The sequence below is a fragment of the Monodon monoceros genome, unplaced genomic scaffold (assembly GCF_005190385.1).
Source record: "Monodon monoceros isolate NGI ecotype Baffin Bay Population unplaced genomic scaffold, NGI_Narwhal_1 Super_Scaffold_18, whole genome shotgun sequence".
Lineage (NCBI taxonomy): Eukaryota > Metazoa > Chordata > Mammalia > Artiodactyla > Monodontidae > Monodon > Monodon monoceros.
The window spans coordinates 174,330,417-174,354,912 of NW_021703774.1; the positions used below are offsets into that span (position 1 = coordinate 174,330,417).

Consider the following 24,496-nt stretch of genomic DNA (forward strand, 5'->3'; position numbering starts at 1 on the left):
AAAGGTTAGCAGCCACTCTGCGGGCTGCTCCCCAGGCTTGTCTTACTTACTCAAAACCACAGCCCTAAAAGACAGGTAATTTTATTATCCCACGTGACTAGTAATGGCAGAACTAGCACTTGAACGCAGGACTAGTGACAGCAGACACCATCGGACCAACAAGGACACGACCTCAGGGAAGCCCTTACCCCTCCCCCCAGCCCCCACCCCCCCCTCCTCTCCCGGGAGCCCGCCTCCTCCCTCTTCTGTCTCTCTCTGACTCACTGGGCACGATCACTGCTCCAAACGTCTCCACCCACACATTCCTAACGTAAGAGGAAAGCACCAAGTCCTAACCACCGGACCGCCAGGGAATTCCCAGGTCTCTTTCCTTTTTCTTAATCTTCGTCCTGGAAATCCCTCCCACCTTGATTTCTACCCCATCACCTGGGTCTCTCGGGATAGAGCAAAGAAGGGATATTTGAAGTGGTACAAAGGCATAGAAAAGAGAAAACTAAGTAACAAATTTCCAAAGTTACTTTATTTCATCTAAATGCTATAGGGACGTTTGGGCTGACTTGTAATTTAGACCCATCAGTGTGCGTGATGCGAGAGGAGGATAGTTAGGTCTCCATCTCCTTTAAATTTCTATTCCAATCAATTCCCATTGATGTTGTCTAACTCAAATCCCTTCTCATATATTTAAGCCATCTCACTTCCTTTCATGGATGATGGTTTCTCCTGTTTTAATCATAAATTAGACAGGTGCCTCAGTGGGAATGGTGTGATCCAGACATACAGGGCTTCTTGGAGACAAGGCAGGGCTCATTCTTCAAGGTCATTACCCTTGTCTTTTTCTCTTTGCTTTCTTCTGTTCAATAAACCTTCTCAAGTACTCAAGGTTACGTCAATATTGTTTAGATAAAACTGGAGCTCAGAGCCTATAAAAAGAAGAGTTAATAGGAAAAGTTCAGAACTTTGGAGGTCCTCATGCCTACCTCCAGCACCCTGGTGTCTGCAGCTTGATCCCCAAGAAAAGGTAGTAGACAATTGTGGTCTAGTTAACCCCACCTTGAGGGAATTTATAGGAGGAGCTGTGGATGGGTTTGTAATAGAGACCAAGATAGAAGTGTGAAATATCTGAGTTGGATTTGATAAGATTAACTTGAGCCAAAACTCTTATGGGAATATCTGGATGTTGCTTGATATCTTGCTTCTCCTACTGTCTCTGGCCAAGACTAGGTGGGTAATAAATCATGTAGCTTCTCATACTCATCATCCCCTCTGTTCTACTCACTGGTACCACTGCCTGGACTGGGAAAATGAGTCACCCCCTTTGCCAAAGCCCTGTACAGCCCTGAGCCTCCTGTTGTTTAGATAATTCTCCTTCCTTTACTATTTTTTCTTTTTAGGCCATGCCGTGTGGCATGAGAGATCTTTGTTCCCTGACCAGGGATCGAACCCATGCCCCCTGCCTTGGGAGCATGGAGTCTTAACCACTGGACAACCAGGGAAGTCCCTTTTCTTTCCCTTACTATTGCCAGAAGAGATGGGTCCACCCAGAGAAGGAGGAAAACATGAAATTATAATTGCAAATTGCAAAGAACAAACAAGAGTTGATCTCACTCACACTGATTAAGTTGAGACATGAAGTTGGCTTCTACCACTCTGTTGTTCAGGGTCTGGGTCCCACGGTAATCATTGTGGATGGTCTTGTTCTGGTGATTCAATAAGGAATTCTCCAGTTTCCAAACCTGCAGGAAATGTGAAGGGAATTATGGAGAGGAGAGGCACTGGGTGAGTTTTTAAATTTAGCTAGCAACTGAACTAGAGCTTGGATTTATATAACCCTGATAAAGCGGTTGTGAGAAGATCTCAATTCCAGAAGTGGTTCTGGGTGCTATGTGCCAGGCCATTAATCCACACATTCATTTCTCCAACAATCTCTTTTAATCTTTTTCTATGAGTATTTAATCAATAGTAGAAAGGAGAGGAAGAAGTAAACAGAGACATACCAAGCAGCAAGCTCAATTTTTGTTTTTTCTGAAAATGTCTGTATTTTGTCTACATTCTTTTTTGTTTAACATTTATTTATTTATTTGGTTGCTCTGGGTCTTAGTTGCGGCAGGCAGGCTCCTTAGTTGTGGCTCACTCACTCCTTAGTTGTGGCTTGCCAGCTCCTTAGTTGGAGCACATGCAATCCTTAGTTGCAGCAGGCAGGCTCCTTAGTTGCAGCACGTGGGCTCCTTACTTGTGGCTCGCCAGCTTCTTTTTTTTTTTCGGTACGCAGGCCTCTCACTGTTGTGGCTTCTCCCATTGCGGAGCACAGGCTCTGGACACCCAGGCTCAGCGGCCATGGCTCACGGGCCCAGCCGCTCCGCAGCATGTGGGATCTTCCCGGACCGGGGCACAAACCTGCGTCCCCTGCATCGGCAGGCGGACTCTCAACCACTGCGCCACCAGGGAAGCCCTCACCAGCTTCTTAGTTGCAGTTCATCGGCTACTTAGTTGCAGCTCACGGTCTCCTTAGTTGTGGCTCACCGGCTCCTTAGTTGCAGCATGTGTGCTCCTTAGTCGCAGCAAGAGGGCTCCTTAGTTGCACCTCACAGGATCCTTGGTTGCAGCTCACAGCCTCCTTAGTTGCAGCATGTGCGCTCCTTAGTTTCAGCACGTGGGCTCCTTAGTTGCGGCTCACCAACTCCTTAGTTATGGCTCGCAGTCTCATTAGTTGTGGCTTGCTGGCTCCTTAGTTGCAGCACGTGAACTCTCAGCTACAGCACGCATGTGGGATCTAGTTCCCTGACCAGGGATCAAACCTGGGCCCCCTGCATCGGGAGCGCAGAGTCTTATCCACTGCACCAGCAGGGAAGTCCCTTGTCTATATTCCTGAGAGATATTTTTGCTGCCTGTACAACTCTAGGTTAGCTATTCATTTCCCTCAGTTCTTTGAAAATATGGTTCCACTGCTTTCTGACTTTCATTGTCGCTGTGTTGAATCTACTCTTGGTCTATAATATTTCTTTCATGAAAATCTGTCTTTTCACTCTGGTTGATTTTTAAATCTTCTCTTTGTCTTTGATATTTTGTGGTTTCACTGTGATGGTTTAGTGTGGGCTTCTTTTTGTTTTCATTGACTCATTGGGCTTCCTTCACATATGACATGGTGTCTTTCAATTCTCTGGAAAATTGTCAGCCAATATTTCTCAAATTATCCCTCTTCTCTATGCTACCTCTCTTCTCCCTCTAAATTTCAACCAGACATTTGTTGGACCTTTCTAGTATATTCTCTATATCTCTTTACTTCTTTTTCATATTTCCATCTCTTTTTCTCTTTGTGCTGCATTTTACATAATTTTGTCAGCTCTGTCTTCCAGTTTACTAATTCTTTCTTGAACTGTGTCCAACATGCTATTAAACCCATTTGTTGGGTTGTTAATTTCATTACTATCTTTTCATTTCTAGAAATTAACAACCCATTTGGTTTTTTTTTTTCTTCTTTGAGTTTACTTCATCATTTTTATACTTTGTTCTTTCCTCATATTTAAAACTCCTATACATATTAAACATACTAAATATGTTTAATTTTACATATTATGCATTATTTATGCATATTAAACATATCTTATATTAATTGACTGATAATTACTATATCTGAAATCTTTGTAGTTCTATTTCTGCTGACACTCATTCATAGTGCCTTTTTCCTGATATTTTGTGATTTTTTAAAAATTGAGCTCATTTCAGGTAACTTTATTCATGTAAATTCTTATAGATCTGGATTTAAGGTGCATTTTTCCTGAGATAGTTTACATTGGCTTTTGTTAGGTATCTAGCGGAACTTCAAACCTGGTTGGTAATGTTTTTTGTGTGGTTATAAGAATAGGGGTCTTTCCACCTTTTTCCTGGAATAGGGAAATGAAAAGTTTAAAAAAAGAAATATTTGTTTCTGAGGAAGAACATCACCCAGAAGGAAATGTCAGCTTTGTTTTGAAACCTCAGTAACGTTTGTCCTTTATTTAACTCAACAAATATTTATTATGTACCCATGCTATGATGAAGGACAAAAGACAACTGATACAGCTCTTCCCCTCAAAGAGCCACAGGCATTTTATGTGATGAAAGGCTAAATATGAAGCTGTCCTTCTTGCATGGAGTCATTTATGAAGTAATGTGTTACTTCATATAAAGCAGTGCCTGATGGGAGCAGCACTCAGTAAATATTTGCCTTCACTGTGCAACTCTTGTCCTATGACCTGGACCACGTCCCAGTTTTTTTTGTTGCATCACCTATAGGTTTCTTGGATTCCCTGATGCCTGTTTGCCCATTTCTGCCACAACACTAGTAAGATCACCCCTAGCAATAGAGGTGAGGCACTGCAGCCCTGTACATGGAAAACACTGTAGGAGCCCAGGTATCAGCATTAGGTGAGATTTAGGGAGCGCTCTTGTTAACCAGGCCGTTGAAAGGAGAGACTTTGATAAAGTGATTCTACACACTACCTGTGTCCTGGAGAGCTTGACGGTATCCGCCAGCACAAACCAGTGGACATTCTCAGTACAGGGAGGAGTGGTGAGTGACCCCCAGTAGCTGTAGTAGTAGTGGAGGTTCCCAGGTAGCATGTCCTGAACATCAAGGCCCCTCAGAACTGTGCTTTGTCCTAAAAGAGGGGACAAAAAAGAATGTCAGGGACCACTGCTGCCCCTTGCAAGGACAGCTCTGGCTCAGATCTCACCATCTTTAAATCTCCTGATTTAAGCAGGGGGACATAGAACCTGGTCATTGGGAAACATCCCCCAGTGTTCTGCTTCCAGGGGGGTGTTAAGAACAAAGACTTTGGGCAGAAACCCACTCAAATACCTCCTCCTGGCTGAGTGGCCCTGGCTGGGTCTGTAAAAAGGGGACCCCCAGGAGCATTGCTGTGAGGGTAAAGGGGAATGTGTTTATAAAGTGCTGGCATTGGACCAGCACATAGGAAAGTGCTCATGGGTGTAGCCATCACCATCATCATTGTTAGGCAGAGGATATATTTTACGATAAACGAAAGCAATTATGACTCCTAGGGGCTTTTGGGTAAGTGCTCTCAAAGAAAGAACAAAATTCCTTGAGTTGTGCTCATCTATAAATGAAGGGGAGGGATAGAGATTAGAAAGGCAGAATCAGAACTAAGCAGGAGTCCAGGTGCAGGCATCAGGCCACGAGCACTTCCTGCCATGCCCATTGGCAACCAAGCTCAGCCACAGGTGAGGTGTAGAGAGGGGGACATCCACAGGGCATCTGAAGCCTCCACGGCACCCACATCTATCGCTGCATCTATAGAATTCCTCTTTTGTTCATGTCAGTGACGCTGAGTCCCTGAACTCATCAAGAGACTCTATCAAAGCAGCATGGAGTCGAGTTGACTTTTGCTTCACCTTCCCTGAGCACTTTTGCATTTTTCAATGGCAAAGACGATATCATTTTGATATATACATAAACTGGTTTCTTTAACCAAGGCTGTGAAGTGTAGTAGTGCATAATCCCATGAATAAGTAAAAGATTTCTAAGTTTTGTTTGTTTTTGTTTTTTGCGGTACACGGGCCTCTCACTGCTGTGGCCTCTCCTGCTGTGGAGCACAGGCTCCGGATGCGCAGGCTCAGCGGCCATGGCTCACGGGCCCAGCCACTCCACGCATGTGGGATCTTCCCGGACCGGGGCACGAACCCGCGTACCCTGCATCGGCAGGCGGACTCTCAACCACTGCGCCAGCAGGGAAGCCCTAAGTTTTGTTTTTATTGGGTAGATTTCAAGATATAACCTTCTAAAGGACTCTATTGCATAGATTTTGTTTCATAACAACTCCAATACGTTCAAGTGAGTGAAGAATTCCAGAACCATGATGAGCCACTGTGGAAAATAATATGGTGGTTCCTTTAAAAATTAAACATAGATTACCATATGATCCAGAAATTCCACTTCTGGGAATATACCCCAAAGAATTGGAAGAAGGGAGGTAAAAACAACAGGGCCCACTGATGGTTTGGGTGTGGCAGGGCAGGGTGGGGAATGAAAAGAGGGAAGTCCAGAAAAATTTTGGGATTTTTGGCTTAAACAAGGGGATGGATGAGGATGCTCTTTGCTGAAATGAGGAAGTCGGTTTAGGGACAAGCCTGGAAAGGGACGGGAATAAGTGATGCTTTGACCATGTTAAATTCTAGATCCATCGGGCAACATCAACTAAACAGTTGGGTAAAGGAATCCAAAGTTCAGAGAGAGGCCAGTGTTGTGGGCAGTATTGATCAGCAGTGGAATTTATTGAATTGGAGAAGGAAATATATCAGGATCAGTTAGTAGAAATAGAATATCTGAGGTCAGTGAATTCAAGGCAACTCCTTAGTTATACCACAGGCCTGTGGTGTCTCCTGCTGGCTTCCTTTATTGGTCAGTAGATGAACTAGACAGTTCTTGCCTCTACTTTGCCTCACCTGTCCTGCCTGGTGCTGTTGTTGCCTGGAGGACCAGATAGAGATTTTTGGAGTCCACAGCCTAAAGATGACAATTCAGGCCATGGGACTGAAAATGAGGTCACCGAGAGAAGTCAGAGTCCTGGCACCCTCTGACATTAAAGCAGGAGCCAGGAAGAGAGAGCAAGAGAGTCGTGCTGGGGCTGGGGGTGGGCTTTGGCCAGAATGCAAGCCGCGTGTAATGCATCACTGTTTGGAGGTGGAGCAAGAGAAGAGGAGAAAAGTGCCCAGGAGATCTGACAACCAGGATGACCTTGAAGGCTTAGGGTGAGTGAGAAAAGAGAACAGGACAGTAGACAACTCTTTCAAGGGGAGATGAGAATGGGGTGGAAGCTGAGGGAATGATGGGGTCAGGAGATGGGGTTTGTGTTTTGAAATGGAAGAAATGAGAGCATTGTGCTTTGTGTTGAGTGGAGTGATCGGGTGAAGGGTGAGATGCAGGAGAGAGGGGAGACGGGCAGGAGAAAAGGCCCTGAGAATGGGGGGCTCAGTGCCCACATGGAAGGCTGGTCCTGGACCAGAGCAGGGACCTCTCATCCAGTGTAACAGAGGAGGGGACATGGAGTTTGGTCAGGCGCAGGCAGGTTAAGATGAGTGAGTTTCTGACTACCTTCTCCATGGAGTGGGAGGCCAGGCATCACCTCCAAGAGAGAAGCTGGGGCCAGAAAGGAGGGGCTTTGGGAGAGAGGAGAAAATATGACGCAGTAATTTTGGAGAGGGGAAAAGCAAATGTCTAGAGTAGTATTTCAGGATTTCTGAGCTGTGTTAGTACTTGTGTATATTTGTCGCTGTGAATGAAGCTAGAAATCTGTATGCTTCTCTCTGGCTACATTCAGCCATTTGGTTACAGGCTGTGAGTAAGTGGGAGTTAGTCTGGGGCTTTGCCAGGTGAGCTTGTGGAAGGATGGAGGGCATTTGAGTGGGCGTGTCAGAAGTATGGCCTGTGGAATCCAAGCTAGGCAAAGAGAGATGAGAGGCATGAGGCGTGACTAATAGTGAGAATGTGGAGGTCCATGGATTGGAGGTCAGCAGATTGCTGGAGGGGGTGAGGACTGAGGTCAGGGGCCTGGAGTCTGGGAGATATGGCCAAAGTGAGATGCACACAACCAAGGCTGCAACAGACCTGTTACTGCTCAAGGTCAAGGGTTGACCATGGGAGTGGGCAGACGCTCTGACAAGAACCCTGCCTTCTGGCTGCAGAGATAAGGGAGAGCAGCCCTGTGTCTGTGTGTACAGGCACCATGACAAGAGGCTTCACTCTTGAGATTCTTCTCAGCTTGAAGCCAAGGAGGTCATCTCTCTCTAGAGACCAGGATCATTACTACCAGCTGGGGCCAGAGGGGAGAGTCACTTAAATGAAGGTATCCCTCATTAGTGGAACTCTGGCCATCCAGAAGTTCCAGCTGTGGCAATTGACAGGTAGAGTTTATGAACGGGTTTCTCAGAGGTGTGCACAGCCTGAGCCAACCTTGGGAATTGCTGGAACCAGAGACCCTGCACAGGGAGGGGAGCATCCCCTGGCAGGCTTATCTGCCACCCTCTCCACCAGCGACACTCTTCCCTGCTCCCCTCCCCCCCACCACACTCACACTCATTCCTCTGCCCTCGTGCAGCCACTGTCGGTTTCCCTTACCTGGATACCTGATGCTCTTCAAGTGAGAAATGAAGTTGCTGTAGTAAGTATTTTCAGCATTATCCTTGACCTGCGGGAGAAACACAGAGCAGTTCACCTAATGGAGAAGGGCCGTCCATCCAGAACTATCCCCGCTAATCCAGCTATTTTGTAAACTGGCTGACTGGGCAGAGCCGCAAGGGCAAGGAGGCAGCCCACCCGTGCCCCACTTGTGCTGGGGGAGGCCATCTGGCTGTTCTTTGCCACCAAGTGCCTGGGCTCCCCTGTCTCTTCCAGAAAGACAAGATCTGAAGCATTTTGGCAGCTTCCAGGGAAAAGAGCTTCTTGGTGGTGACTGGTGATGTCCTCAAGGAATGGCCAAAAGTCACTGTCAAGATATCCCCAGTGACCCTGTTTTGGGCTATGTCAGCCACAGTCAGATTCACTGTGTTTTTTCATATGTTTGTTTGGTTTTGGTTTTTTGGCCATGCGGCATGCGGAATCTTAGTTCCCTGACCAAAGATCGAACCCATGCCCCCTGTATTGGAAGCATGGAGTCTTAACCAATGGACCGCCAGGGAAGTCCCCAGATTCATGGTGATGCAGGGGCTTGCTCTTAAGTGCTCCCTTCTTCATCCTCAGGACTTTTGACTGAATGAAGGAAAGCCAGATGTCCAAGGCAAAACGGCTCCAATTCTGACCACCGCCATCCTTTATTTATTGTATGAGTGTTGACTTTTTAGAAGTCAGAATAGTTGCTTTTTGTGAAAAAGGTCTATGGACAATGGTTCTTTTCAGTCAGTGATGCTGATCCATTCTTCCACTGGGTATAAATTCAGACTTTCTTGGATTTCTGATTGCCATTTATTTGTTTTCTAAATGTCTCATCTTTTTTTGTTCCTCTGTTCTATCTTTTGTGTTAAACTCTGTTCTATACTTTTAGTGTACCATTTAGGTTATTAGTGGTTGCTCTAGTGACTACCACATACAACTTATCACAATCTATATCAGGTAGATACTAATTTAATTCTAGTAAAATATAGCAACTTTGTTCCAATATAGCTCTATTTCTTCCTCATTTTTTCTTCTATTTTTGTCATACATTGTAAAGCTAATACTACAGGGGTATAATTATTGTTTTAAACAATCTTATGGTTTTTTTAAAAAAAAGAAATTAAAAGAAGACAAGAATATGGATATATGTATATATATATGTGTATATGTGTGTATATATATGTATATATATATATATACATGTATATATATATATTGTATATGTGTGTGTGTGTATATATATATATATTTATTTATTTATTTACTATTTTCTGGCAGTCTTCATCTTTTTCTGTGGATTTGAGTTGCTGTCTGGTGTGATGTCCTTTCAGCCAGAAGGATTTCCTTTAATTTTTCTTGTAAGACAGATCTGTTAACAATTATCTCAGTTTTACTTTAACTGGGAATGTCTTTATTTTGCCCCATTTCTGAAGATTGGTTGATTGGACATAGGAATCCTGATCGTCAGTCATTCCACTGCCTTCTGATGCCTTGCTTCTAATGAGAAGTCAGCCATTAATGCACTGTCAGTCCCCTCTATATAATGAACCCTTTTTCTCTTGTCAGTTTTGACAGTTTGATTTTGATGTGTCTAGGTGTTTATCAGATTTGGAGTTTGTTGAGTTTCTTGGATTGGTAAATTATTGTTTTTTCATCAAATTTGGGAAAATTTGGCCATTGTTTCCCAACAGTTTTTTCTGCCACTTTCTCTCTCTGCTCTCCTTCTGGGACCCCCATTACATATATGTTGGGAAGCATGATCTTGTCCCCATGAGTCTCTAAGGCTCTGCTCATTTTTCTTCTAGCTTTTTCCTTTGTTCTTCAGATTCAATAATTTATTTAACCTGTCTTCAAATGCACTGATTGTTTCTTCAGCTGCCTCAAATCTGCTTTGAGCCCATGTAGCGAATTTTTCATCCTTTTATGATACTTTTCAACTCTAGACTTTCCATTTGGTGCATTTTTATAGCTTCTGTTTCTTTATTGAGATCCTTTTTGAATCATTGTCATCATATTTTCCTTTAATTCTTTGAACATAGTTTCTTTTCATGCTTTGAACATATTTATGATAGTTGTTGAAAGTACTGTCTGCTAGGGAAATCCCTGGTGGTCCAGTGGTTAGGACTCCATGCTTTCACTGCTGAGCGCCAGGGTTTGATCCCTGGTCAGGGAACTAAGATCCCACAAGCCACGTGGAGTGGCCAAAAAAGAAAATAATAATAAAGAAAGTACTGTCTGCTAAATCACTCTTGGTCTATTCAGAGTCAGTTTATATTGACTGCTTTTTTTTTTCTCCTAAATATGGATCACATTTTCCTATTTCTTTGCATGCCCAACTTTTTCTTTGACATCTGGACATTTTAGATAATACATGGCAGCAAATCTGAATTCTGATTTTTTTTTTTTTTTTTTTTTTTTTGGCAGTACGCGGGCCTCTCACTATTGTGGCCTCTCCCGTTGCGGAGCACAGGCTCCGGACGCGCAGGCTCAGCGGCCATGGCTCACGGGTCCAGCCGCTCCACGGCATGTGGGATCTTCCCGGACCGGGGCACGAACCCACGTCCCCTGCATCGCAGGCAGACCCCCAACCACCGCGCCACCAGGGAAGCCCCTGAATTCTGATTTTTAGAAATTGTCCTGAGGGGTTTTTGTTGCTGTTCATGTGACTGTTTGGTGACTTGCCTGGACTTCTTCTGCAGGATACATCTCACAACAGTATATAGCAGCTAATGAGCCTGCTTAGGTCTTAAGTCTTATTTTTAATTTTTAGCCTGGGGCCATCTAGGGTCAACATAGTCTTGTGGCCAATGATTTTTGCAGAGGCTGTGCTCAAACCCCATGAGCCCAAGATTTGCACCCTCTGCTGATGGATCTGTATGTGGGTTGAGAAGCACATTCAAAGATCAGCCAGTTACTAAGTCAGCCTCAGCCTTTATTTTCCATCAGGGTTTCTTGGGAAGCTTATACAGCCTTCCTGTGGCTCATCTCCCAGTTAAATTTCTGATTGGTCTGCCACTTGCCACTCACCTCAACTAGGACTGCAATCTCAGACTATCAAACCTGCAAGTTTTCCGTTTTCTGTCTTTTCAATTGTTTGCTACTTTTACCAGCAGTGCCCCCTGGGCATGGGTTTTCAACTTCTACTCCATATCAGATTAGTCCCCTGTACCAAGCAGTGAATCTGCTGGTTTTCCTGTCCATGCTGCCCTGATAAAACTACCTTGCTGACCAAGTTAGGGGAAGGGGATGGGAACAGCCCCAGGCAAGATGTCCACAAACTCCCATTGTTCTTACTAAAAACTCTAGCCATTTATCATAAATAAATGCCTCACCTTGTTATTTGTCTTTGGTCCATTTCCAGAGCACTGATACGGTTGTTTTTGACAATTTTATCCAATATAAAACTTGTTTGGGGGTGATTGGATTCACTGACCACTTCTTGCTACCTAGACATAAATCCCACCCTCCAGACTTTCTGAGAAATGCAGAGATGTTGGCTTTGTCTAGGGGGTTGCAGACTTCCTCTTGCCCTCAGAGCAGTTTTTGTCAAGTGGACCCTTCTGTGATCCCAGCTCTTTTAAGTCAGCTCGTCCAAGTTATGCAATGTCCTTGAGGTTGGTGACACAGAAGGAACACAGTAACTGTGAGCAAGGACTGGAAAAAGGGTAGGTCTTTCATTGGGTGAGTGTTTCCAAGAATTGTGAGCTCAGGAACAGATGAGGAGGGGCAAGTAGGAAGACCCTTTGTCTACACTTAACACCTTGTTTTGACACCAGTTTATAACTCTGCATGTGTAGTTTCAGCTTTACCTCAACGAGGGCTGCCAGCACAGCCAAACCATCCGGTGCTTTCTGAGCCTTATCGTAGCTCTTGTATTTAGAATTGTAATGAACGATGTGAATCTGTGGAAGCAAGAAAGTGTAAGTCGAGGGCAGTTCCTGTAAACCTCCAGTGCTTCAGGTTTTCAGGGAAGGAGGAAAATAAAAAAAGATGCTCCATCCCACACCTCAGCTGACCCACATAAACACCTCTGACCACCATGTCCCTCCCTCTGGGCTACAAGATCTATCAAGACCAGAAAGTTCTCCAAGAATGCGAAGAGTATGAGTGGTATTCTGGAGAGATGGCAATTCACCTTCCCCCAGGCAGACAAGCTGGCAGAGTCCAAGGGATCATATGAGGCCACTGGGTTCTCCTGAGGTCTCCCTAGAGTAGGCATGTGCCCCCTTACCCCAGGAGGCCACTGTAAACCTGTGGTCATCCTAAACAAGAGGGGGAACCGGCAAATCTACCACATAGAAATCCAGTTGAAACTAAAGAGGGCTTGCCCCACTCTGTGGGCTGTAAACTCCTGCGTTGGGGTGACTTCTGTGAGGTCAGGGACCCTGCCCGAACCCCCAGCACATAGCAGTGATCAGTGAATTGTTGTAAATGAATGAAAAATAAACTCAACCTCAGGGTGACTTGACTCAGCAAAGCCTTTTTGGCTGTTTTAATAAGAAAAGTGACTGTGGGGTTTGAAAGAAAGAGGATCCTCAGGGTACCTCGATCACATATCTGATCCCATCAATGGTGTGCTCGGAACCGCTGATCTCCAAGGAGGCGCCACCCCAGTGGAAGTGCATCTGCTGGGCTATGTACTGGGTGCCATCGGCAGCCGTCATGCACATTGTGGGGGGCAGGCTGATCTGTACTGGAAGAGAAGACGAGGGGCAGGGAGTGTGCAGATGGGCGTGGATGGGTCAGGCCTACAGGTGAGGCAGCTTCCCTGGTCACCTGCCCACTCCTGGGGCAAGCTGGTACTATAGACAGGCCTAGACTGCCATGAGCAGGGTGACCAACAGAGAGGGGGCACCTGGCACATGGGGAAGGATGGTGACCAGGCACTGAGTAAGCTGGGCTGGACAGGCACCCGTCCCAGGGCACGCACCTTCCCACCCAGGACCAGAAGGTCGGGGGCAGGACCTCCAAGTGGCAGGTCCAGCTTGTTAGCCCTAACGAAGGGGGGAGCCCTGAAAAAACAGGGCTAATGAGTGAGGAAATCAGAATTCTGCTCTCCACCTCTGGCCAATTTTGGAATTTGCCCACAGGGTAGGGATAGGAAGTGGGGCCTCTTGGGACTATTTTGATTACTTTACTACCCAATGTGAGTACTCTGTAAGGTCAAGTTGAGGTCATTTTCTTCTCTATGATGTGGTTAAAATCTTCATCCCATATCGACTTCTAGAACTAGACCAACTACCAACCCATCCCACTTCGTAGAAAGTAGCATCCCTGCAGGGCTTCAGTACTTTTATTTTATGGACAAGGAAGCCAACCTTGGTAGAAAGATTTGCAGAGTCACTCAGTTCATTGGTCAGGGCAGAGCTGGGCCAGAACTGGGCCTGGAAGGGACATCACCATTATAGGCTTCAACTTGTCTTCAGAAGACAAAAGACCACATTCTGCAGCAAGTCAGGGGACACACAGACTCTTGGCTTGGGATTGAACTTGATGTGATCAACAGATGCTTTCAAACGTTAGGTTCTTGCCGATGGGAAAATGGATCCCTCTTCCAGCTTCCTTTTGCCTTGTGCCCCACAGACTTTCCACAGGGAGGTTACTTTGGTGAGACAGCTGCCTTGTTCATTCCACTGGCTTAGGTCTTAGAGAAATCTCTATATTTTGGAATGACCCAGGCAAAAGGGAGACATGGAGAGTGACCCCAGAAAATGACCAAGAAAAATATCTATGAGGGTATAATTTAGGGCTTGAAAAGGGACAGTCAGCCTCTCTCCTGATAACAAGGTTTTTCTATTTAAAGTCTTCGAAGATGGTTATAAACAAGTAAACTTTCTTAAAGAGCAGGTAGTAGGTATTTGATATCTGTCAAATGACCCCTTCTTCCCTTCCAAGTTGTCTAAAGCAGCAGGAAGCTGTGATGAAATTCATAACATAATATGACAGAAGGCAGAAGTCCAGCCTCAAAGATTTTTACACGCCCTTTGGCAGAACAGGTGCTTTGTATTTAGTGCTTAAACTGTAGCCGGCCTCAAAAATCACTGCTCACGTGAGAAAAATGGAAGAGGTTTTCAGAGGAGATATGCAGTCATCTGTTCCCAGAGATTGGAGAGCTGAGGAGAGTTACTACCACAGGAGCAATAACAGAGATCCAGACAAGCATGTTTCCCTTGAAACACAATTCCCTGCAGACAGAATGTCTCAATTCTCAAGCTGTATCAATAGAATCGCACAGGCCAGATTGAAAACTGGCGGCAATTCTGGGCTTATCACTGTGCTTTTGCAAAGGTGAGGCCAAATATCTGTCTTCCCACAAATCAATTTGCTGAACCTTCCAGATTCTGAAAAAAAATTGATTTAACTTGCAGAACTTATTCCCCTTTGTTTGAAACTAATTTAACCAAGTTCTTATCAGACCAGAGAAAAAACACACGATCTGAGCATTTACTGTGCTCAAGAAACAACTGCAAAGCGTCAAGGTTACAAAAGACTGAGGAGCTGACCATGATTGTAGAAGACTAAGGAGATATGATGACAAAATGCAACGTGTGGTCCTGGATTAGATGCTGGACCAGGATAAGGACATTCTGGGCAAGTGATGAGATTCAAATGAGGTCTAGAATGTAGTTCATCATGTGGTATCAACACAGTCCAGCTATAAGATATTAAAATTAGGGGAAGTGGGAGAAGGGTATTTGGGAACTCTGTACTATTTCTGCAATTTTTCTAGCCTAAAACTATTTCAAAATAAAAGTTAAAAAAAACAAAGACAGAACCAGTCTTGCTCCTGCAGCTTTCAAAGATCAAAACCTGCTCAGGGGACTTCCCTGGTGGTCCAGTGATTAGGACTTCACGCTTCCACTGCAGGGGGCACGGGTTCCGTAGGGAACTAAGATCCCGCAAGCCACATGGTGTGACCAAACAAAAAAAAGCTACAGTAATCAAGGCAGTGTGGTCTTGGTGGGAGAGTACACAAATACTCAGTGGAACAGAATAGAAAGCCCAGAAAGAGACCCCCATAAATATATTCAACTGATCTTTGACAAAAGAGCAAAGATTATCAATGGAGCAAAGAGAGTCTCTTCAACAAATGGTGCTGGAGCAACTGGACATCCACGTGCAAAAAAATGAACCTAGACACAAACCCGACACCCTTCACCAAAATTAACTCAAAGTGGATCACAGACCTAAATGTAAAGTGCAAAAGTATAAAATTCCTCGAAGATAACATAGGAGAAAACCTAGATGACTTTGGGTACAGTGATGCCTTTTTAGATACAGCACCAAAGACACAATCCATGAAAGAAAGAATTGATAAGCTGGACTTAATTAAAATTTAAAACTTCTGTTCTGCAGAAAAGAATATCAAAAGAATTAGAAAACAAGCCACAGACTGGGAGAAAATATTTGTAGAAGACACATCTGATAAAGAACTGCTATCCAAAATATACAATGAATCCTTAAAATTCAACAATAAGAAAACAAATAACCCAGAGACCATAACAGACACCTCTCCAAAGAAGACATACAGATGGCAAATACGAAAAGATGCTCCACAGCATAGGTCATCAGGGAAATACAAATTAAACCAACAATGAGGTGCTCCCACACACCTAATAGAATGGCCAAGGTCCGGAACACTGACAGCAGCAAATGCTGGCGAGGTTGTGGAGGAACAGGAACTCTCACTCATTGCTGGTGGGAATGCAAAATGGTGCAGCCACTTTGGAAGAGAGTTGCTCAGTTTCTTGCAAAACTAAACATACTCTTACCATATGATCCAGCAATCACACCCCTTGGTATTTACCCAAATGAGCAAAAAAAACTTATGTCCACACCAAAATCTACACACTGGCGTTCATTGATGTTTATAGCAGCTTTATTCATAATTGCTGAACCTTGGAAGCAGCCACAATGTCCTTCAGTAAGTGAATGAGTAAATGAACTGTGGTGCACCCAGACAGTGGAATATTATCCAATGCTAAAAAGAAATGAGCTATCCAGTCATGAAAAGACACGGAGGAAGCATAAATGCATGTTACTGAGTGAAAGAAGCCAATCTGAAAAGGCCGTACACTTCCGCCAACCTGCTGGTAGCTTCAGAGAGTAACTTTGGAAACAGGAACGTGATATGGGTGATAAAATGAGGCTTTCACGAACTACGTGTGGAGTTCAGTAATCCAAATCACAGCTGACCTGAGGGCTACTACCTTCACCAGCCCCATCGAGGGCAATTGGTTTTATTTTCTTAATAGTGCAAAAAGGAAATCTGAGTCCTATGACCGCCCCCCCATACACCTGTGCGAATGGACAGTAAACTGTCCCAACCCAGGTGGGAGTGGAGAGGGAAGTTTCCAAGGAGGACATGACCAAGGAATCAGACATCCGGGGCCTGGATCCAGCTCGGCCACTAGAGACTGTGTGACCATAAGTCCCTTGGCCTCCCAAAGCCTCTGGTTTCAGCTTAAAAAAATGCCCCCCTCTGGGCTTGTCATAAGGCTCAGAGGAGACGAGCCCACTTGAAAAACATCAGAAGGATGTCTGCAAGCGTTAAGCAGGATTTGATGGTTGTCCAGTCTAGGCTTCTGGAATGGAGGCCCCCAAAACCAGCTTTTCCTCTCTGACCTTCCCACATAGAAAATATGGCAGATCAGACCTGGGCACAGATCAACAGAACAGACAGTGGGTCATGTGGCTTCTCGGTGTTGCCTCTCTGTCCACTGAATTTCCTGCTGGTTGGGTCAGAGTGATCTCAGAGAGAGGCCAACGCAGGATGAAGGGGCCAGTGGGGAACCGAGTCTACAGACGGATGCTGCCCAACCAGGGACGAAGTGCCAGGGCTCGACACCGGTCTACCCCGAGTCTGAGGCCTGCAGCCCCCAGGCCACACTCTGGATCTCTGAGCATACAGCTCCTGGCAGCCTTGCCTGCCTGCCTCCCCCCGATGCCCGCGCGGGGACGGGATCCTGTTGCCCACCCTTACCTGTGTGGCCATTGTTGATCATAAGGAACACCCCGTGCTGGACCTCGTAGCCTGACAGGTTCGGAGCCCTCAGGGAAGGGTTGTACCACACTTTCTTCCTCTGCAGGTCGATGGGAGACTGTCTCTTCCCCCCACAGTCGGGGTACTCCCTCGGCCAGTGTGCTTCATCCAGCACCCCATCTGACACAGGAGAGAGTCCAAGGGGTCACAGTGCAAGGGGCTCCCTGTGGGCACTCACAGCTGGGCCTGCTCAACAGGAGGCCTGCAGAGGCCACAGTCAAGACCAGAGGCCTGTCTTCTAGAAAGCAGGGCCAGGCCTCCAGAAGGAGGTGGGAGGGGCATCTAAATCAGCTCCACGGACCCTGGTGTCTGGGGGGCTTTGGGGCTGGTTCGTAACTTTCCTGTTGCACCCACTGGCCCTGAGAACATGCCTTCGTGTTTTGAAAGCAATGGATGTCTTTAATACATAGCTTTGGTTTTTCGTTTACATGACTGTCGGCTGATAAATGTACTCAAGGGCTACTTGGGCTTGGCATCCCTGTGTTACTTTCAGGGCCTTTTCCTCACTTCTTCTGAATGGCAGTTTCTCTTTCCCAGCCCCCAACAATACCACGGCCCACTCCACGCCCTACGCCCTATGGCAGGACCTCCCCACCTCCTTGCTTGACCCCTCCCCTTTAACTGGTTCCCAATAGGGTAAAGACCACCTGGGTGCCTACACTTATGGATTCAGGACAAGAAAGGAAGCATCGGGTTCAAGGATGACCTAGAATGATTAGTTGAAAAAAATATCAAGGTAAGGAAATTTACCTTTTTTAAGGTAGTTACTAATGACAGAAGAGAGGAGAGAGGGTGATAAAAGCAAGTCATTATAATGGGTGACTCGGCCTCCAAACAACTGTGGGTCCTGGTCTCATCCATTCGCAATAGGGAATCCAGCTCTCTTTCCCCCTTAGGGGCAGCGTCACCCATAGCTTGTTTTGAGGAAGATGTTTGTACTTAGACCTCTCACGGCTTCTCGGTTCAATAAAAAGGCAATTCTTTTTTTCTCTGTTCCTCTCTTCACTGTTTAATAATACAAACCAATCTGTAGACAATTCTTTCCTAGGGGCAGGTGCCAGGAGCAACGCCAGGCGTCTTGGACACAGCCCCTTCATGGATGAAAAGGGTTTTAACAGCATTGGTGTTTCTCAAGTATCCCCATAGCAGCTGCTGTCCAGTTCTCCTGGGCCCCGGCTCAGAGGCTGTGTTGAGCTGGGGAGGACAGACGCCACTGTCGGAATCCTCTCTCTTCCTTACCCTCGAACCACACCCAGTACCGATGGACCTGACCGAGCAGAAGCCTCGTGGCACTGGGCCGGGTAGGGGAATCCTCTGGTCCAGACAGAGCAGTTGGTCAGAGTCAGCTGTCCCACCCTCTGAAGCTGGACTTCCTGAGCCTTGCCACAATGCTCCTAACTCTGCTGCCCTTGACTTAGAGGACACACATCCACCCTGGGAGGACGCTTCACCCTGTATCTGCGGCCAGGGCAGACTGCAGAGAGCAGGCTCAAAACTCTGCTTGCTCCTGGCTCCTGCATCAGCCAGCGGCCACGAGCATCCTCTCCGGCCCCATGCCTCCATCCAGGACAGAAAAGAGGGGGACCAGGTAGGCGCTCTCTCCCCTGCCACACAGAAGGGGTGTTTAGTGTCTGAACCCCACTGTCTTCCTCTCTTTGGTCCACACGTGGGCCGGGACCTGTGCTAAATGCCAGGGTTTTCCACTTCATGTCCTATAAGTGGGGTTCTGGATGTGAGATTGGGGTCTCAGCAGGGCCACGGCAACCAAGAGAGGCCAGCCTGGAGGCCGTGCAATGGTCACTGGGTTCTCGGCACGTCGAGATGCTCTGGATAAACCGTGTATCATGAAATTTCCTGGAAGAAAGCTCTGGCAAACCCCACACACCCTCGGTGGGGCTGCAGGGAGCCCCCTGCAACTGCTTTACTTTCTGTCTACACAGACCAAGAAAGCAAATGGCTTTGCCCTCGTAAGCACTAAGTGGGCTCTCAAGCCAGCTTCCGGGGCAGCAGAGCAGAAACCCTGCGGGTGGCTCAGGGATCCGGGAATGGGGAGAGTTCTGCCCTCCGCTCCTTAGCCGAGGTCTAAGTTCAGTATGCTCTTGCCCCAGCCCAAGACCTTGAGACCCCAGCAAGCACCGTATGCAATCATCAGGCATGGTCGCCCCGAAAGGCCAGCCTTTGTCCTCAAGAAGTGGGTGCCGCCTTCCTTGATATGATGGCAGAAAGGGGGCGTGCAGCCCTTGGGGTGGGCCTTACCTGAGTAGGTCCACTCGGCCCCGTGCTGGGCCTGGGGTCCCAGCAGGAGCAGGGACAGCAGGGTGACCAGAGCCGTCATGACGCTGTGGGTCTGGAATCAGGGCCGATTCTGGGGAAGCTCTTCTTTTAAAAGTTCAGAAACTGTAAATAACAATTTACCGAGTGTGGTCAGCTGATCCACACTTGCTGCGCCCACTGAGAAACAGCACAGCCTTCTCACTGGCTTCGCTCAGCCAGGTGGTGTGCACCTGTCTCAACAGCTCTGGCGTCAGCCGTGATGTGTCCACTTACCCAAGGGTTTGGTTGTTCACTGTCTGATTTATGAAAACTCACTCACAGGGTCCCACAGGGCAGCCTTTGTGGACGAGCGACTACAGGCCAGGGAATGGCCCAAGGAGAGAGAAGCAGGATGGAGAGGCTTTCCCAGAACAATGGCATTTCCTGTGCCCTTGCTCCTGGCAAGGGGGGCCCAGGGAGCTGGTGAGGGGCATCATGGGTGCCTGAAAATGCCAGTCGGATGCCGAGGGGTATTTCCTGCCTGTCTCAGCAATCGACACCTGCCACTCATGCAGACTCAGGGCTGCCCCCAGCCAGGCGGTGAGAGGCATGGCCTGGGTCCCACGTATTGGGCATAAAGTGGAGAATCCAACTGGCAGCAGTCCCGTTCTCACCCTAATTCCTAAATCACTGGCGGACCCCCAGCCCCAGCTCACGAGTCACATCCCAACACGTGTCCTGGGCTGTCCGAGTTTCTCCGTGGGATGGATTTGTTCTGACAGCCGCAGTGCGCTTGGTCACACCCAAACCCACCCAGCACGTCGGATCAGTGGATTGCCTAATCCTCCTTCGTTCACTTAGGTAAACAGTCCTTGAAATTAGCTGAGGGAGGAACTTTTGAGTTTATACCTGCTGACAGGCCAGCTCTTCCCATGCCCTTCAGAGAGGGCACAGGTGAAGGGCAGCAGCGTTCCTGGCCAGAAACAAAGGACCATCTTGTTCTGCAGAACAGAGCTAACGCCCTCTGCAGCCTCTTTTATCTCATGGCCCACTTTTTGCTGGAGTCTGAGGGATGATGGAATGGCAAGACGGTATGAATTAATGAATGAATGGCATGACAATAGCATGAATTAACCATGGTAAAGAGCAAGGATTCTGCAGCCAGACCCACAGGGTTCAGATCCCTGCTCTGCCACTTACTAGCTGTGTGACCTTGGGCAAGTTACTCAACTGCTCTGTGCCTCCGTTTCCCCAGTTTAATAGGATTTAATGATAGTACCTCCTCCTGAGGATTCAATAACAAATCTGGTTTAGCACCTGGTGTGTATCATTTCCTTTCTCATTTTACGGAAACCCACTCTCCAGTCTTTGCTAAGAAAGTCAGATCCCTGCCCGCTGGGCCCCGGTCTGGCTTAAAGGGCCACCTTGTGAGACGCCAGCTCTGCTGAGGACAGCAAGATGGGCATCAACCTTTAGGACCTTTTAGATGCACCAGGGAGCCCCGACATCCTGCTCAGAAAACAGAAACTGAGACATCTGAATTTTTTTCTTGAGAATGACACAAAGAATTAGGGAACTGCAGAGGGAACCAGAAGGATCACGATGTGGGGAAGCCAGGGAGGCTTGCTGGGGTGAGAAGGAACTCTGAGTAAGCCCGAGCCATGAGGCAGGGGAACCTGCAGAGAGAGGGAGGCAAGAAGGGGCCGTGGGGAGTGAGAGGAGACGGGGAACAGATGCTCGGAGAAAGGAGGGCTCCTGGACCCACACAGCCACTTCCCATGGTTCCTGGGCTCTCACGGGAAGTGCAGTCCTGAGGTCAATGCTTTGGGATGCCCAGGAGAACCCTGGTGCTTTTATTGCCCCACAGAATCCTCGCAGTGAGTGCATCTGGAATTTTAGCAGCCCTCACATGGAGCCCTGCTGCAACACATGCCTCCACCAGACCTGCAGTTTTGCCCTGGTTTCTCCGTATCTTTGGCTCAGGAAGAGCCAGGGCTGGCTGGTAATCTATGCAGCTAATGCTGAGAATAAGTGGTTAGAGTGATTAAGTTAATAAAGCAATCAGACTAGTCAAGACCCATCTGCTAACAAGGCACGTTGCTAGAGAGGGGTGGGAGTCCCCTCCCTCTCCTAGGTAGCATACTCCAGGGATCTCATCCACACCGAATCAGACACTTTTGTTTTTGTTTTTGTTTTGCGGTACGCGGGCCTCTCACTGTTGTGGCCTCTCCCGTTGCGGAGCACAGGCTCCGGACGCGCAGGCTCAGCGGCCATGGCTCACGGGCCCAGCCGCTCCGCGGCATGTGGGATCTTCCCGGACTGGGGCACGAACCCGTGTCCCCTGCATCGGCAGGCGGACTCTCAACCACTGCGCCACCAGGGAAGCCCAAATCAGACACTTTTGTTGCCTACTTTCTAACTCACTGTGTTCTTCAACCCTAAAATTATCCATTAACTTTGAACATGAGTTTCCGCCTCGCAATTTGCAAAGCACATAGTTTGCTTGGATTCTGTTTCTCTTGTGCCACATTCCACTCTGAACTTGCTTGTTCTGTCTACATCCAATCACATCTCCAGCTCATCAAGGATGTATCTTATGCTCAACTCTTGTTTTTCTGGAGCCTATGATTTGAGTAGCTGTCTGAGACGAGTTGACAAGTATGCCATTTTTAATCACAACACAATGTCAGAAATGAGGAAGATTTGTTCTTCCTTGGTGCCACCACAGCTCTGTGATGGAGGCCTGCTGAGGCCAAGAAAAAGGGAGGGCAGCGAGGTGTGGTCAGCCCAGGTAAGCAGGGAAGTACTATCAGCCCACATAAACAGGGAAGTACCATAAGCCCAGGGGAGCATGGTGGCACCGTCAGCCCAGGTGAGCCAATGCTCAGGTTTACACAGGACTGGCACGGAAAATGATTCTGGGGGACTTCCCTCGTGGCACAGTGGTTAACAATCCACCTGCCAGTGCAGGGGACATGGTTCTATCCCTGGTCCGGGAAGCAACTAAACCTGTGCGCCACAACTACTGAGCCTGTGCTCTAGAGCCCGCGAGACACAACTACTGAAGCCCACGCACCTCGAGCCCGTGCTCCGCAACAAGAGAAGCCTACGCACCGCAACGAAGAGTAGCCCCTGCTCACCTCGACTAGAGAAAGCCCACGCACAGCAACGAAGACCCAATGCAGCCAAACAATAAATAAATAATTTTTTTAAAAAATCTGTCTACGTGAGAATATGCACATTTTGACTCTAAGTAATGCAGACAGGCCATTGTTCTGTTTCATTCAGGAGTTCCAGCTCTGGCGTCCTTAAGAATGAGTCATTCTGGACAAGTTAGTTGTCTAGATGAGTAAAGGCTCAATTCTATCTAAGCACCAAGACGTTTAGTCCACTTTGGATTAAAACTTCTAAAGTGGACCCAGGGAACTCCGCTCAATATTCTGTAATAACCTAAATGGGAAAAGAATTTGAAAAAGGATAGATATATGTATATGTATAAACTGAATCACTTTGCTGTACACCTGAAACTAACACAACATTATTAATCAACTATACTCCAATATAAAACTTAAAATTGTTTTAATATTTAAAAAATAAAGTATACTGTGCTCTTGCCTGCTTTCTTAAATAGATGAAGCTGAATGCAATTAAACTTTTTTTTTAAAATATGTATCTATTTTTTTAGCTGCACCGCGAGGCACGCGGGATCTTAGTTCCCCGAGCAGGTTTGAACCTGCGCCCCCTGCAGTGGAAGCGTGGATTCTTAACCACTGGACCACCAGGGAAGTCCCAGTTAAACTTTTCTTAATGACTGAGACCCACTAATATACATATCAATTGTTATCTTGCATTGTAATATATTGACGCCCGCTGGGCCTATAATTATAGATTCTTCTCCCTATGTGAAACAACCCTAACTGTTATACTTTTGGATTTCTTATTTTATATTGAGGGGGGGGATTCAATTGCTCAAATATTAAAGCAATGTACACCTACGTTCACGGGTGAGAGCCAATTATTAACATGCATAAGGCCAGGGCAGGACCAATCAGAACAGAAATGAGACTTCGTGCTAAGGCAGGGTCCGGAAGCCCCTGCTCTGCCAGGAGTTAACCCTTTAGTTGATGGATTATAAAGAGATTGGGAGATCCTGGGGAAAGGCTGGGCAGCTGGGGCCCTGGAGGTACCAGGGTGTGCATGTTCACTTTTTAATAGTTACTATTGCAACATAGGCTGCCAGCTGTTTCCTCTTAGTTGTCCGTTTGCCTGCCCTCCTCTCCTGACTTACTTGCTGTTTTTGACCTATTTGGCCAGCGATCAGATGACTGCACTTCTCAGAATTATAGGCACAGGAAGAAGAGAGAGAGCTGAACTGAGAGTCCAGAGGCTGTTCTAAAACCAAAGAACGCAAACACTGAAATATTCGTTTTGACTACTCACGCAATTTTTATTTCCTTTCTGACTTTTGGTTATACCCATATAAGTGAAGCATTACTGAATTGTCAAGTTAAATAACCTACTTGCAGAATATTCAAACGTATCCAGCCCCAATTCAGTGGGGCCCATGTTTTCTCTCACCAGCCTCTTAGTGGATGAATTCCCCAGTCTTATAGGGTATTTCCAGTCTCGTCTGTCCTCCTAGAACTCGGCACCTATCGTTTAATCTACCAGCAGGCATTTTGCTCCGTTATATCTATTCTTCTTCCTTACTGGGCACCAGTAACCCACATCAGAAAACATCCAGACCAAAACCCTGGTGGCGATTCTCCACTATTAATATAGGGATAAGCAACATAGTATCCAAATACCTAAAAATATTCACAGCTCAGCCTGCCATCCACATTCTGCGCCCCTTGTCTGTGCAAACTCACCGTAGGACCTGCTGTTGGAGTTGGAAGTTCCGTTCGCCTCTCCTGCTGGGCTGTCCCTTTGGCTTCTTGGAAGACTCTTGGGCCAGGTCTTGCTTCAGTCCCTTTTATGTACTCCTCCCCTAGTTGATTTCTGTAGGACAGGTTTGTGTGTCTTCACCTCCACCCTTAACTGTTCAATATGCT

General features: G+C 46.8%; 1 protein-coding gene across 1 annotated transcript; it reads right to left on the minus strand.

The window, feature by feature from the left end:
- Positions 1–811: 811 nt before the first annotated feature.
- CA6 (carbonic anhydrase 6) lies at positions 812–19,664 on the minus strand. Its single transcript, XM_029230528.1, has 8 exons — positions 19,446–19,664; positions 17,130–17,309; positions 12,691–12,839; positions 11,956–12,048; positions 8,114–8,183; positions 4,480–4,637; positions 1,610–1,733; positions 812–920 (listed from the first exon to the last, which is right to left on the minus strand). Exons 1-8 carry the CDS (start codon positions 19,522–19,524, stop codon positions 868–870), a joined length of 906 nt encoding a protein of 301 aa, XP_029086361.1. The 5' UTR covers positions 19,525–19,664; the 3' UTR covers positions 812–867.
- Between the last annotated feature and the right edge of the window lie 4,832 nt (positions 19,665–24,496).

Coding starts and splice junctions, on each gene's coding strand:
- CA6 (XM_029230528.1), bottom strand. CDS start 19,524: ATGACGGCTCTGGTCACCCTGCTGTCCCTGCTCCTGCTGGGACCCCAG. Junction 17,310..19,445: donor GGCCGAGTGGACCTACTCAG/GTAAGGCCCACC, acceptor CTCCTGTGTCAG/ATGGGGTGCTGGATGAAGCA. Junction 12,840..17,129: donor GATCAACAATGGCCACACAG/GTAAGGGTGGGC, acceptor CTTCTCTTCCAG/TACAGATCAGCCTGCCCCCC.